This window comes from Ovis canadensis, chromosome 2 (genome assembly GCF_042477335.2).
Source record: "Ovis canadensis isolate MfBH-ARS-UI-01 breed Bighorn chromosome 2, ARS-UI_OviCan_v2, whole genome shotgun sequence".
NCBI classification, from domain to species: Eukaryota; Metazoa; Chordata; class Mammalia; order Artiodactyla; family Bovidae; genus Ovis; species Ovis canadensis.
Window position 1 is genome coordinate 50,460,611 of NC_091246.1, and position 12,234 is coordinate 50,472,844.

The 12,234-nt window shown below is 36.6% G+C and overlaps 1 protein-coding gene across 2 annotated transcripts in view; it reads right to left on the reverse strand.

The window, feature by feature from the left end:
* NCBP1 (nuclear cap binding protein subunit 1) overlaps positions 1 to 12,234 on the reverse strand; it is a 38,007-nt gene that overhangs the window by 7,096 nt on the left and 18,677 nt on the right. For both annotated transcript variants that reach the window (XM_069576112.1, XM_069576113.1), the window contains exons 10-19: positions 11,847 to 11,910; positions 10,168 to 10,278; positions 9,392 to 9,456; positions 7,810 to 7,872; positions 7,509 to 7,583; positions 5,520 to 5,623; positions 3,268 to 3,390; positions 2,236 to 2,338; positions 1,340 to 1,433; positions 428 to 531 (exon numbers count right to left, since the gene is read on the reverse strand). In XM_069576112.1, coding sequence (XP_069432213.1) covers positions 428 to 531; positions 1,340 to 1,433; positions 2,236 to 2,338; positions 3,268 to 3,390; positions 5,520 to 5,623; positions 7,509 to 7,583; positions 7,810 to 7,872; positions 9,392 to 9,456; positions 10,168 to 10,278; positions 11,847 to 11,910 — 906 coding nt within the window. The remainder of the gene's footprint in view (positions 1 to 427; positions 532 to 1,339; positions 1,434 to 2,235; positions 2,339 to 3,267; positions 3,391 to 5,519; positions 5,624 to 7,508; positions 7,584 to 7,809; positions 7,873 to 9,391; positions 9,457 to 10,167; positions 10,279 to 11,846; positions 11,911 to 12,234) is intronic.

Below are 12,234 nucleotides of genomic sequence, written 5' to 3' on the forward strand. Positions count from 1 at the left end.
GTATTATATCTAGGATTTTTATGACTAAGGTGAGACCTCCTTCCCCTCAGTTGCCCACCAGGCTTTCCTCAATCCCTCCATAATGTGTACTTAATCTACAATGGACTGATTTCTGCCAGTTCTTAGTGTGAACTCCTGCCCTGTCTCATTGTCTAGTTGAGATCCTGACATACAGCCTGATCTCTTCGCCCAACAGTTTGGATCCTTTGTAAGCATTTCTACTTTTAAGTCCTAATTCAACTTATATGTGTGTCCCTAAGAGACACTGCAACCAGACTGGTTGTGTGTACTTCCGTTGTGCAAGAAACCCTGCCGAGTCCAGAGTGGACCACTATGATACTAGTATTAACCTGGTCTGAACCAGAATTTGGAGCTCATGTATAACAATTCTTAGAGAATAGGATCTTTGTAAAATAACCCATTTTACCTAGTAAAGTCACGAGATAATTCTGAAGAGAAGATCCAATTTGCTACTGCAGCACAGTCAACAATCTGCGTACGAATCATCTTATCTACTAGTACAGCAATCATCTATAGTCAGAGGAAAGAAGTTATTCAGGTAAGTCACAGTTATATGTAGGCCACAATAATCCCACTGCTACAAAAGTTAAAATAGGATGGCTGTGAACATTCAGTAGCTATGGAACTGAACAATTTGACCATTAGGTCTCAAGATTTGTTTTCCCTTCTGCTTGGCTCTGGTACTTTTTGTAAGAATATAACAACAACACAAAAACTGAGCAAAAAGAAACTCTGGATGTTAATACTTAAGACATACTGACCAGAGATTTAGTAATACATCTTTTGTTACCTGGATGTTATTTACTGCAGATATTTCAGTATTCATTTATATAATAAACTGCTGGCCACAAGCGTTAGTTAGTGCAAAAATATCCTGGTTAATAATGTGTCAAAGTTAATCCTAAAGTTTTATCATGAAAAATGTCTTAAATATACTCCAAAATTTATTTTAATGCCTCTTTATAACACATGGTATTAAAACAGTACAATAGTATATTGAGATTTGAGAAATCTGGGGCCTGTTTAAAAATAGAAACTGGATAGATTAAAGAACTATCTCCTACCCGATTGGAGAACCTTCCAAGAAATAAGCATTCTTACTTAAAATGTGTTGAGATATTATAATATCAAACAAATCATAACACTTGCTCTTTAGAGAATCACTCAAGCATCATTACTTTCACAGCACTAAAATTATAGATTTAAAAACTGAAGGGCACAGCCAAATTTCATGTTCTACAAACTAAAACAATGACATCAAGTGCCTTCTTTTTATACCTATACAATCAGCATCTCAACATATCTAATTAGTTTTTACCTGTGGATGGTTCCGCCAGACCTCAAACATGACTCTTAGAACATGTAATTTTCCTTCATCACTTTCAGCTAGGGTTTTGAAGACTTCATGAAACCTTTTCATGGTTGGCGGGGGTGGGGGCAGAAATAGCACATATAAACTTATTGAGGATCTTAATATTTTCAAAGCTTTACAACGTTACTCAATTTCCAGTGCAGTATATACATATAGAATAAGCAAACATCATTAACCATTAAGGAATATAAAAGGTATGATTAGGAATTCAGTTTGTATGGCATTTGTCTCAAAAGCTTAGAATTACAAAATACTATCAAACCAAGGACTCTACTGTGTATTTAAGGATAGATGGGGGCTAAGGAATAGTCTCCTAACACAAGTATAGTATTCTGCCTGCATCTTCTGTGGGAGCCCTGCAAGTCTCATAGACTTGGAAGTTGAGATGGGGTGAGGAGTCTAGTTTCTCTGCCTGACTGGGAAGAATACCTGTATGTTCTTTCTTCATTTAGACTGTATGATGAGTTAAAAAGTTCTGTCTTTAGATGTCAACCTTTGGGTGGCTCCCAAAAATGCAGCTGGCTCTCAATTCTGCTCACCTTCTTTTTAGGAAGATCCTTGGACAAGGTGGGAACTTTTTGACTGTCCTATGGACCCAGGTTTTTGTTTCTCTACAGGTTTATGTGAACAAATGTACACTTTATATATAGGTGCAAACCACAGACAGGAGCCATAGGATGGGGATTTTAGCTACCACAAACCAAACCCCATTGTATCAAATTATATGATACTATTAAGATCTTTATATTCAATAATCTTAAGGTAGAAACTACTACACCCTGGTATTCACCCAGCAAAGTTTTAAACCCTCAAGAGAGCATGTGTGTTCTGGTTGTACTTACTTTGCAAGAGCACTGAAGGAGTGGCTGAACGACTTGGCTGCTAAGTGTAGCAAAGTCTGTACAAAGACCTCAATTTTCAGTGGGTTAAAGCTGAATCCTTCATCTGAGCAACAGTCCACAGTAAAGAGAGTTAGGAAGATTAAGTATAGCAATTCTTCGGTCCCCAACCTGTATTGCTAAACACATGGCACGCTCATATCCAAATACTAAGTCCCACGTTCAAGCAATGTCTCAAGAGTACTAACAGACAATAAAAGACCCTCACTGATTAACTGCATATACTCAAAATACAAAACTAAGCATGGCCTTAATTCTGAAGTTTTTGGGGATTGTTTCCCAAATTCTTCTATATGATCCATTTCTTTTTACAAATACCACATAGATTTCTTTGTTCTTATCGCTCTACATGGTGGCAAGATAAATAGTAAAAGAGAAAAATACAGTAAGCCCTTTACACTTTAGGTCCATGTCCTAAGATGTCTGACAATGTCTAAATTTAACATTCTGAATTATACTTTCTAAATATATTCTAACATAATACAAATTTCTTAGAAAAATCTAAACAAAATCTGAGTAATAATCTAAACACCATTAATATTTTAAGTCATTTTTCTCTGCACATCATTATGTACAGATCTAACAAAATTTTCCTAAATGGTTACCCCGTTGTCCCAGTAGACTTTATCTGTTTCACTAATTTGTCTTTTTTTGTTTGAGTTATTGTAGTTTCCAAGATGTTTTAATAGATGACAAAGCAAGTCCCTCTCATGCCTTTTTGTCTTATCTTTTGTTGATGATAAACTTACAGTTCAATTTGGAGAGAACATCCAACTTTATAATATACCAAGTCTTCCTGTGCATGAACCTCTCTAGAGTGAAAGCAGGCAATGCTTAAGGGAACAGATACCTGTGTTCTGGGGAATAACAACTGACAGGCTGTCAGGCTAAACAAATAACACTGTATGAGAATTATGTTTCTACTTAAACCTGGCCCATATATAGTTCCATTCAACAAATATTTAATTCCCTTACCATCATCATCATCCTGATTAGGATTAGGGACGTCTTTGAGAATGCTGAAGATTTCATCATTGGTTGCTTTACTTTTAAAGGCAACAGCTAAACAGAGGGCAACTGAATGTCCAGGAAGCGAGTCTAAGCACAGAATGCAAAGAGTTAAATAACTGAAAAACTTTTTAAAAATTACTTTAACAACAGAGTACTCTCTATCCTAAGGTCAATATTTATTCTGTATAAAGATAATCACATATGAAAGTTTCATTCAATATGTCAATGGCTTTTCACCTAAAATAAGGCATAATAGGTTTCTTGTCTCAACACTTCCTTAAGAACATGGAGATAATTGAAATTCAGAGTGTGAGGCAAGTATGGATCTTCCTCAGGAAACACAGCTGCAACTCTCCTTTGATGGTCTCAAATCCCTAGGCCTCTAAGCTGAAAGGCTGAGAATCAATGTATTTCTCTTTCATTTTGGTCAATGATCCTCCTTTTCCCTAATACAGTGGAAACTAATTTTGGGTTTGAACAAGGTGCAGGCTGCCAACTTAAGACAGACTCTTTGCTTTTCTCTTTTGCTGAATCCACGTTCGTGAATCTACGTAAGCCAGATGCTTGTGTGCTGTGACTCCACATGGTTACTGTTGGTTAGTATCTGTCAGGTCCTTACTGTATACAATCTGTGCTAATACATGTTGTACAGCATCACCAGAGCAACTGGAAATCTACTTTTAATGTAAGGTAGACAAAGAGGTAGCAAAAAAGGCAATTCTGACACAGAATATGAGTTACTAAGCATTTGTAATGAATAAAGTCAGTTCCAACAATTCACATGTGCTCTGTACTTTTCTTGAAAGTGGGAGAGAAAGGGAAGAAAAATCCTCCGCCATCGACAAGTCTACACTCTAGATAAGGAACCAAGATACTCACATAAAAAGTAGCCAGAGAGTAGCACGAAACTGGCTTGCTAAAGGTTAAGAAAATATTTACAAGAGTGGAGCTTGGGCTAGATCCTGAAGAGAGAACAGGAATCAGAGAATAGAAAGGGATAATGGTACAAACAAAGGTAAAACCAAGAATGAGAAGCATGGAAAAAACAAAGTGGGCTTGGCTGGAGTGGAAATGACAAACCGTCAAGTAGAAACAACAGTTTAGGTGGGCCTTAAACGCTAGGCTGGAGGCTGAGTTATTTCTGTGGGGAAAAAAGAAAGCTCAGTGTTCAACAGAAGTCTGAACTCTTTGATATCAAAGACTGTATCTTATGGTTCTCTGAGCCAGTACAAAGCAGAAATCAAAATGTGGCACTTCTAAGTACCACATCAAGCTCTGCTTTTTGCAGAAAACACAGTGATCAAGAACAAGGCTGCTCAGTATTTAAGTCTGGGCTTTACCTCTTTGAAGCCATTCCCTCACTGTAAAACTGGTGTTAGAAACATACCTATTTCTCAAGAGTTGTTTTAAGGAATAAGTGACACAGTAACATAGGAAATGGAATATGCAGCCCTGGAACCGGGTTTTGTTTCAAGGAAAACAGGTGTGGTCTGAAGTGCAGGTGGAGAAGCAGGGGTGCAATGTGAGAAAGCAAGCGAGAGGAGTGAGTTCTAAGATACAAAGAACTGCTACACAACATGAAGTGGAAGGCTCACAGAGGAGCTGAGCACAGTGCCGCGGAAAAAGACTAACGGGAACTCCACACCTGCCTCTACCACTGCTCACCGGTGCACAGCCTTCCCCTCCACTAAGTGTAACGCACAATATGGCATATCAAACAGTCCCTTTGATTTACAGTGCAAATCTCAGAAGTGGCGTGACCAAAAAGAAAGAAAGTATGTTTAAGAATTTACTTCTAGACTAGAGGCACACTGCAGGTAAAACATAGCCTCTATGTGCACCTATGTTCCCACGCCTGTACTGTGAGCAGATGATAAATCGATTCATGTAATCAGAACTGCCATGACAAACACATACTTTCATTTTAGTAAGTTCTGGCTATAAATTCATCTTGCTATACTTAACACCACTTAAAATCTCATGAATCATTATAAACAATATTAAAAACAGTTACAAGACAGTAATAACTAAGGAAATCACAGTAAATGTTTAAAATTATTGACAGGGCAAATAAAACAACAGAGGCTGGTGAGAAATCACCTTTCAAACAGAGAAAATATAAACCCAAGAAGAGAAATAATTCACTTTCTCCACCTTAGATAATTGACTTAATATTTGCATTAGTACCTTTGAAAAACAGAGGATTCATTACTTACTGCTACTTTCATCTCCATACTTGTAAATGCAGGTTGGGTTTGCAGGACATAGAGCTGAGAAGGTAGGAGGGACAAAATCTAATATACGCTGATGGTAAGACAACCTACAATATAAATAAAAGCCTCAGAAAATACCATTCATCAGTTTCATTCTTTGGTAATATCCCACTTTACTCAGAAGATCAACACCCTGCACTCAGCTGACAACCAAGAAGTAAAGGGGCAACAAGTCGTTTTAACTCCTGTCTGGGCCAGCACAACAGAACTCACGTCTTCTTCAGAACTTTCTGGTTTGTACTGAGATGTGGGCCAGTGGGTCCACAAGCCTGGTGGCCAAGGATGTGAGGTGGTGATGGTAGGGTGGGATGAGGTGAAGGAAACAGTTTGTATGGTTGGGAGATTGGTTATATTGTAATAAATACTTATCAAGACAGTGGGAGACAAGTTTCTTAATGTCTGCCAAGGTATTTAGAAATCATGGCAAAGGGGAAGGCTAGGAAGAAAAATGATATGTTGGGTTGGAACTGGAAAGATACACACATCTAGGTGGATATAAAAACAGATTTATGTATGTATGGGTATATGTGTGCATGAAGATATTCACTATGCTTGTCCATCTAGAGGGCGGAAAACCAGTAACACCCAATAGCAATGAACACATCAAGTGTCCAGACCTTGCTACTTAAATACCATGCTCCACTAAAAGAAACTCCGCCTCTTTGAATGAATAGATGATTCCAGGAAGGGGGCAAGGAAACATAAGAAGAGCCCAGAACATTTGTGCCAGAAATAAGGAAATGCTCAATGAATGGAGGGAGAACATTAAAGAAAGGAAAAAAAGACACAGAAGGCACAAAGGACTCCCAGTGGACAAATCAGGGGCAATTTAAGCATCAAATTAGTAATGACAGTAATGAATTATAATCCACTGAATGAAATAGTCTCTACTGATATACAAACATAGGAATTAATAAACAGGTAAAAAAGGAAAGCTCTTTCTTACAGTAGAAAGCAAACTAATAAATGTAGAAAGAATAACAGAAAAAGGGAATCATCACCTGAGGATCATCATAGTGGTGGCAAATAAAAGTACGAGTTGCAGTGGAGATCTGATGTAAGACGGGAGTGTTACCTCAGGATATTTCCCACAAAATATTAATCAACTACAAAGGGAAAAATGGGGAGTTTCAGGTTGAGAAGCCTGACGTGGCCATATAATTAAGATTAACATCTTTAGTGGTGGACAATGCGAGACTTGAGTCATGAGGATGCACCAAGGCGACACAACAAAGTAAGGCCCGCATTCTTTAAAACTGACAATGATGTGAACGAGAAAGAATAACAGCAGTTCAAGGTGAAGGAATCAGAAGAAAATGACAATTAAATGCTATACATGCTCCTGGATAGAATTCCGGACCAGAAAGGAAAAAAATACTGTTGGGATGGTTGGCAAAATTTCAGCAGCATCTGTGGATTGTATAGTGGTATTACTGTATCAGCTCAGATCCTGATCTGGAGGGCTGTGTGCTGGTCATGAAGAAGTTTTTTTTTTGTTTTGGGGAAATATACCACCGACTATTAAAGAATGATCAGACATCATATCTGCAACTTGTTTTCAAAAAGTTCAGAAAAAGATCAATATAAAGGGTAGATATTATACAGAGAGGGAAAAAGGACTAGACATTAGAACAAATGTAGTAAAATGTTAACTAGGGGATCTAGATGAACATGATACAGAGTTCTATTGTGGCAACTTTCCTAAAATTTGAAATTATTTCAAAGCATATTTGACAAAAATGAACTTTTTGACTTAATTCACATAGAATCCAGACGGCATGGCTGCCCTAATTTCTCAGCCTAAATCTGAAAGGGAAGAAAGATAGGTACTTGGATTTTAAAAATGATATTCTGGACATACATTCAGAGAAGGGAAACCTCCCCCACAGAAATGAGACCACCTAAGCTAAGGAGAAAACACAAAGAACTTACCTCATACATTTTTCTAGAACTTCTCTTACGAACTTTGGTTTGGGACTTTCTGGATCTTGAGTAAGACAATCTGACCTAATGACAAAATACAGTTTTACAAGTTCTTACACATAATCTGCACCTATATCTACCTTGTATTAAGCTGCAAATAGTTCCCTTCTACCCAGATTATTTCATTTATATATATATATATAAAACTAAATCTTTCAGATCACAAAAAGATGGCTTTTATATTATAGTTTTAAATATTACTTTTTAAAATGGTAAATTGTAGAGAAAAGAGAGAGATAACACTACTTACCAATCCTCCCAGCTCCAACGGAATTGGAAGTTACTTAGATGATGGGAAAACCAATTAATAAACCTACACAAAGAGTGGGGGATGGAAAACGATGAATGGTTGCAGTTTATAATAGGAATTCACATAATTCTTCAGACAAAGACGACCCTATTTTCACCCTACCTATAACTGTTACTTTCTCCTGCCACCTATCCTTCTCTGTGCAAATCCTGAAACTCATCTATTTCAAAAAAATAACAGTCCCCATCTCACTCCTCCTAACAGTGCTATCCTTTACAAGAGAGTAACAGATACGACTCAAGTGCCTGTTTTATATCAAGAACCTTATATATGTTTATATTATATAATTTAATTCTCACAGTAACTGCTGAGGGATGTATTATTCCCTTTAACTGACAGTGAAACAGAGCTGTGAGGTGCAAAAAAAGATCAAAAACATTTTATAAATGCAAGAGCCAAAGCGCAGGCTTTCATTATCATACCAGGCCCTTTTTACCACAAACAACAAAACGTACCATCAAAGCCCCTTTTTCTCTTAAAGACACCCCTGATCTAACTAGACAGGGATCACTTTAGTATACTATATAATACTGTGAAATTTGTAAGAGCCCAGTAAATACTTGCTGAATGAATGGCATAGTTGGAATGCCCAGAGCAACCGGCAGTTTATTAATTAGACTGGGAAAAACCTCAGCAGACACCTTAAAGCATATCCCTTATGTCCCTATAATTTCAATCATTAAAACTACTCAAGATAATAGGTCAACACACAGGGTAGCCTTTTCTGATAGTTTTCAAATATTGCATTTCAACAATGGACGTGACAGATTATGGAAAATATGCACTATCTGTTCTGAGCTAATCTGGGAAAGTGACAGAGTAAGAGAGCATGTTAGCTAACAGAGGCAGGAAGATTTCACCCAAAAGACAAAAGTGGGCATGCCAATCAACACAGCTGTAAAACTCCAATATGGTCTTTTGTATAAACCAAGTCTTGAAGTTGTAGTTATAGAGAAGTTAATTATTTTAGAAACAGACACTATCTATAAACAAATACATAACATATAGACATAATAAATACACGCAATTAGACTCTGCTTCTACATATGAATTAGCATAAAGTCTATTTTAAAAGCTTACCTACCTAATTACAAAGGGAAAGTGTAACCATACCAAAGCACCAAACAAATAAGCAATGAAATTAAAGAAAACTTCAGCATGGGTATCATTTCACATTGAAAATTAAGACTAGAAAGTGAAATGCTATATTACAACAAGTATGAGCTTTATTATATATAGGATTATTTGCAGGAGGCAAGAAAGAAAAACCAACTTGGAAATTCTTAAAAGGGCAAAAATTTTTCTGATCAAATACTTTTATAAAGTACAGGGAGTAGAAGCTGCTAACACTATAGAAATAAGGCAGGGACTTCCCTGGTAGTACAGTGGCTAAGACTCCACGCTCCCAATTTAGGGGACGTGGGTTCGATTCTTGGTCAGGGAACTGGATCTCACATGCAGCAGCTAAAACCCACTGCAGCCAAATATTAAAAAAAAAAAAAAGGAGGGGGCAACACTATACCTGTCTACACATGTAGTATTCATCGTGTCCAAACGCATATATAACATTTCAGTTGCCTGTGCAAGCTGTGAATTTCAGGATAAGGAAACTATACTCTCTTTGAAAATAAATCTGTAATAGAAAAAACGAATAACATTTCCTAGAAGTCCATGAAATGGCTAGTAATTCAAGTAACTGCTCTTTGAGGTATCAATGATATACAATAACACCTGACCTGTATACACCTGTGAAATCAAGATAATAAACATTTACATCACCTCCAAAATTGCTACATTCTCCTTATAATCCATCCTCCCTTCTTCCCATTTATGCCCCCAAGCAAATCTTGGTCTGTTGTCACTACATTATTTGCATTTTCTAGGATTCTGTGTAAATGGGATCATATACTATGAATTCATATTTGTTTGGCATCTTTTATTCAACATATATTTTGCAATTCACTCATGTTGATGCCTGCATTGAAAATCTGTTCTTTTTTTTTTCAACCTGAGTAGTATTCCATTGTATAATTGTAACAAAATTTGCTTATCCATTCACGTATTGATGGATATTTGGACAGTTTCCAGTTTGGGGTTGTTACACATAAAGTTATAAACATTAATACTCTTAGTCAACAAAGAGTAGAGTGGTTGATTGTATGGTATATGTGATTTTTAACTTTTAAAGAAATGCCAAACTGTTTTCATGAAGTGATTTAAACCCACCCAGCAGAAATATTTAACAATCTTGTAAAGCCAGGCCAAACAGAGGACGTTTAAAAACAAAGGAAAGGATACAACTTGGGGTAGAGAGCCAGGCTGAAGTTTGCACAGTTCAATGAGAAGTGTTGTGTACATCACATCTATATGAGGCGGTGCTGGAAGCTGAAACAGCTCTGCAAAGATCACCTACAAGGGAATCACAAGTCAGCACTCAATTCCACAGCGATCCATGCACTTCTACTATTTAGAAAGACCTCAGTGTTCTAAATTTTGTGATATTCGTAATTTTGAAAAGTAACTTTTTAACCTTAAAAACTATGCTCTCTAAAACACAAAGACCTATGATTGAGTACCATAATGAAGATTTCTTATCTCTGTAACTCAATCAATAAGAATATGTAAAAATTAATGCTTAGCTGATATTTCCAGAGAATTAAATTTCAACTTTGAAAGTATCAGAGTTAGTTCAGGGAGGTAGTTTACTAGGGACTCATAGAGCCATCAGAATTTCAGCTCTATAAGAAATAAAAGCCCTTTGTAGGCTCTGAGGATGGGATCAGAAGATAGTTAAGTCATTCTGCACAGTTACTACCTTTTTGGTAGTCCCAGACATTTTGGCCATGCTCTTGTTCAGAGATTTGTTTTCATCCTCCATATATAATTTGTGGGCCACATACCTAGACTTCTAAAGCCTAGTTTGCATTCCTCCTCCTCACTCCCATCTCCCACACTTTTGTAGGAATTTCTAAACATTTTGCAGCTTTTAAAATGTGACTTACGTTTTACACTTCAATTGACATGTCAATGAGTGAAATCCAGTAGCCTAAGCATGCTCTCAAGTTTTGTAAAGACAGAACAGATGCACTGTCTATCTATAGCGCACAGATGCACTATACCACTGTTCACACTCGTAGAGTATGAATAAAAAGTGAATTAAAGAAGACACTAATTATGTTCACACTGAGCTTCTAACATAAAGGAATAATATAATTGACAGTTTGACTCATGTATCAAGTGAAAATACTGGTTTTTTTGGGAAATAAATTTCTATAAGGTGTTCAACTGTATGAGTTAATATGGAATCAAAAGCATTATCTATTCTTTTCACTTCCAAAACAATTGGCTCTTTTGATTTCTAAATAAGAATTCGTATTTCCCTACCCTTGTGATACAGGAAATAATATACTAGTCCAGAGTATGCTAGTAGTAAGAAACCAGATAAACACAGGTAAAAAATGGGTTATCTGCCTAAAGATTATTATAAAGTATTTAAGCCACTTATACATATGTTCCCTGGAGAAGGAAATAGCAACCCACTCCAGTATTCTTGCTTGGAAAATTCCATGCACAGAGGAGGCCTGGAAGGCTATAGTCCATGGGGTCACTAAGAGTTGAACACAACTGAGCACAGACATGCGCACGCACACACACATCTGTTAAGTGGCCAATGAACTGCTAGAGTTAGAGGTAACTTACAGTATCCATGATAACTATCCATGAATGAAGACATACTAAATAAATAAATTATAGGCAACTCAAAATTTTGTTTGGTTACTGGGCTTAACCTTCTCTTTTCGCTTGACTAACATGGTTAACAGAGCTCCAAAACTGAAAGCAACTTCCTCTTTTTCTCTGTTAATTTTCATTATCTGACAAGCAGCAAGAACAATAACAAAAGGCCAAAAGCAGATTGCACTTTACAGTCAACAGAAAGATTCTGAGACTTTGAAACAAGCTTCATCTGGAATGCATACCTCAACTATGTGGTAGTTCAAGGGGATCTTGTTCTTCCCAGGATAACTCACTAGCTGTGCAGCACTATAAAAAGTGTAATTTAAGTTCAGTGAGTATACACAGATAAATGAAAAACCAAATAAGCAGTTTCAAAAACAGTGTGTGTAGATATAAAGGAAATATTTTCTGAAATGTTCTAGATTTCCGTTACTTCATCTAACTACAGCACAAATTATTTTTTCTACCCTAAAGGAAACTCTTTAATGTATATCCAGAACTCCTTGAAAGATCAGAAAGAATGTAAATAATAGTAAGGAAGTACATTCAGATCTACTAACTTAAATAGTTTTATATGGTAGACTATCCCCAAAATGCTATATTCTTTTCCATCTTAAAATCCAAACTAAA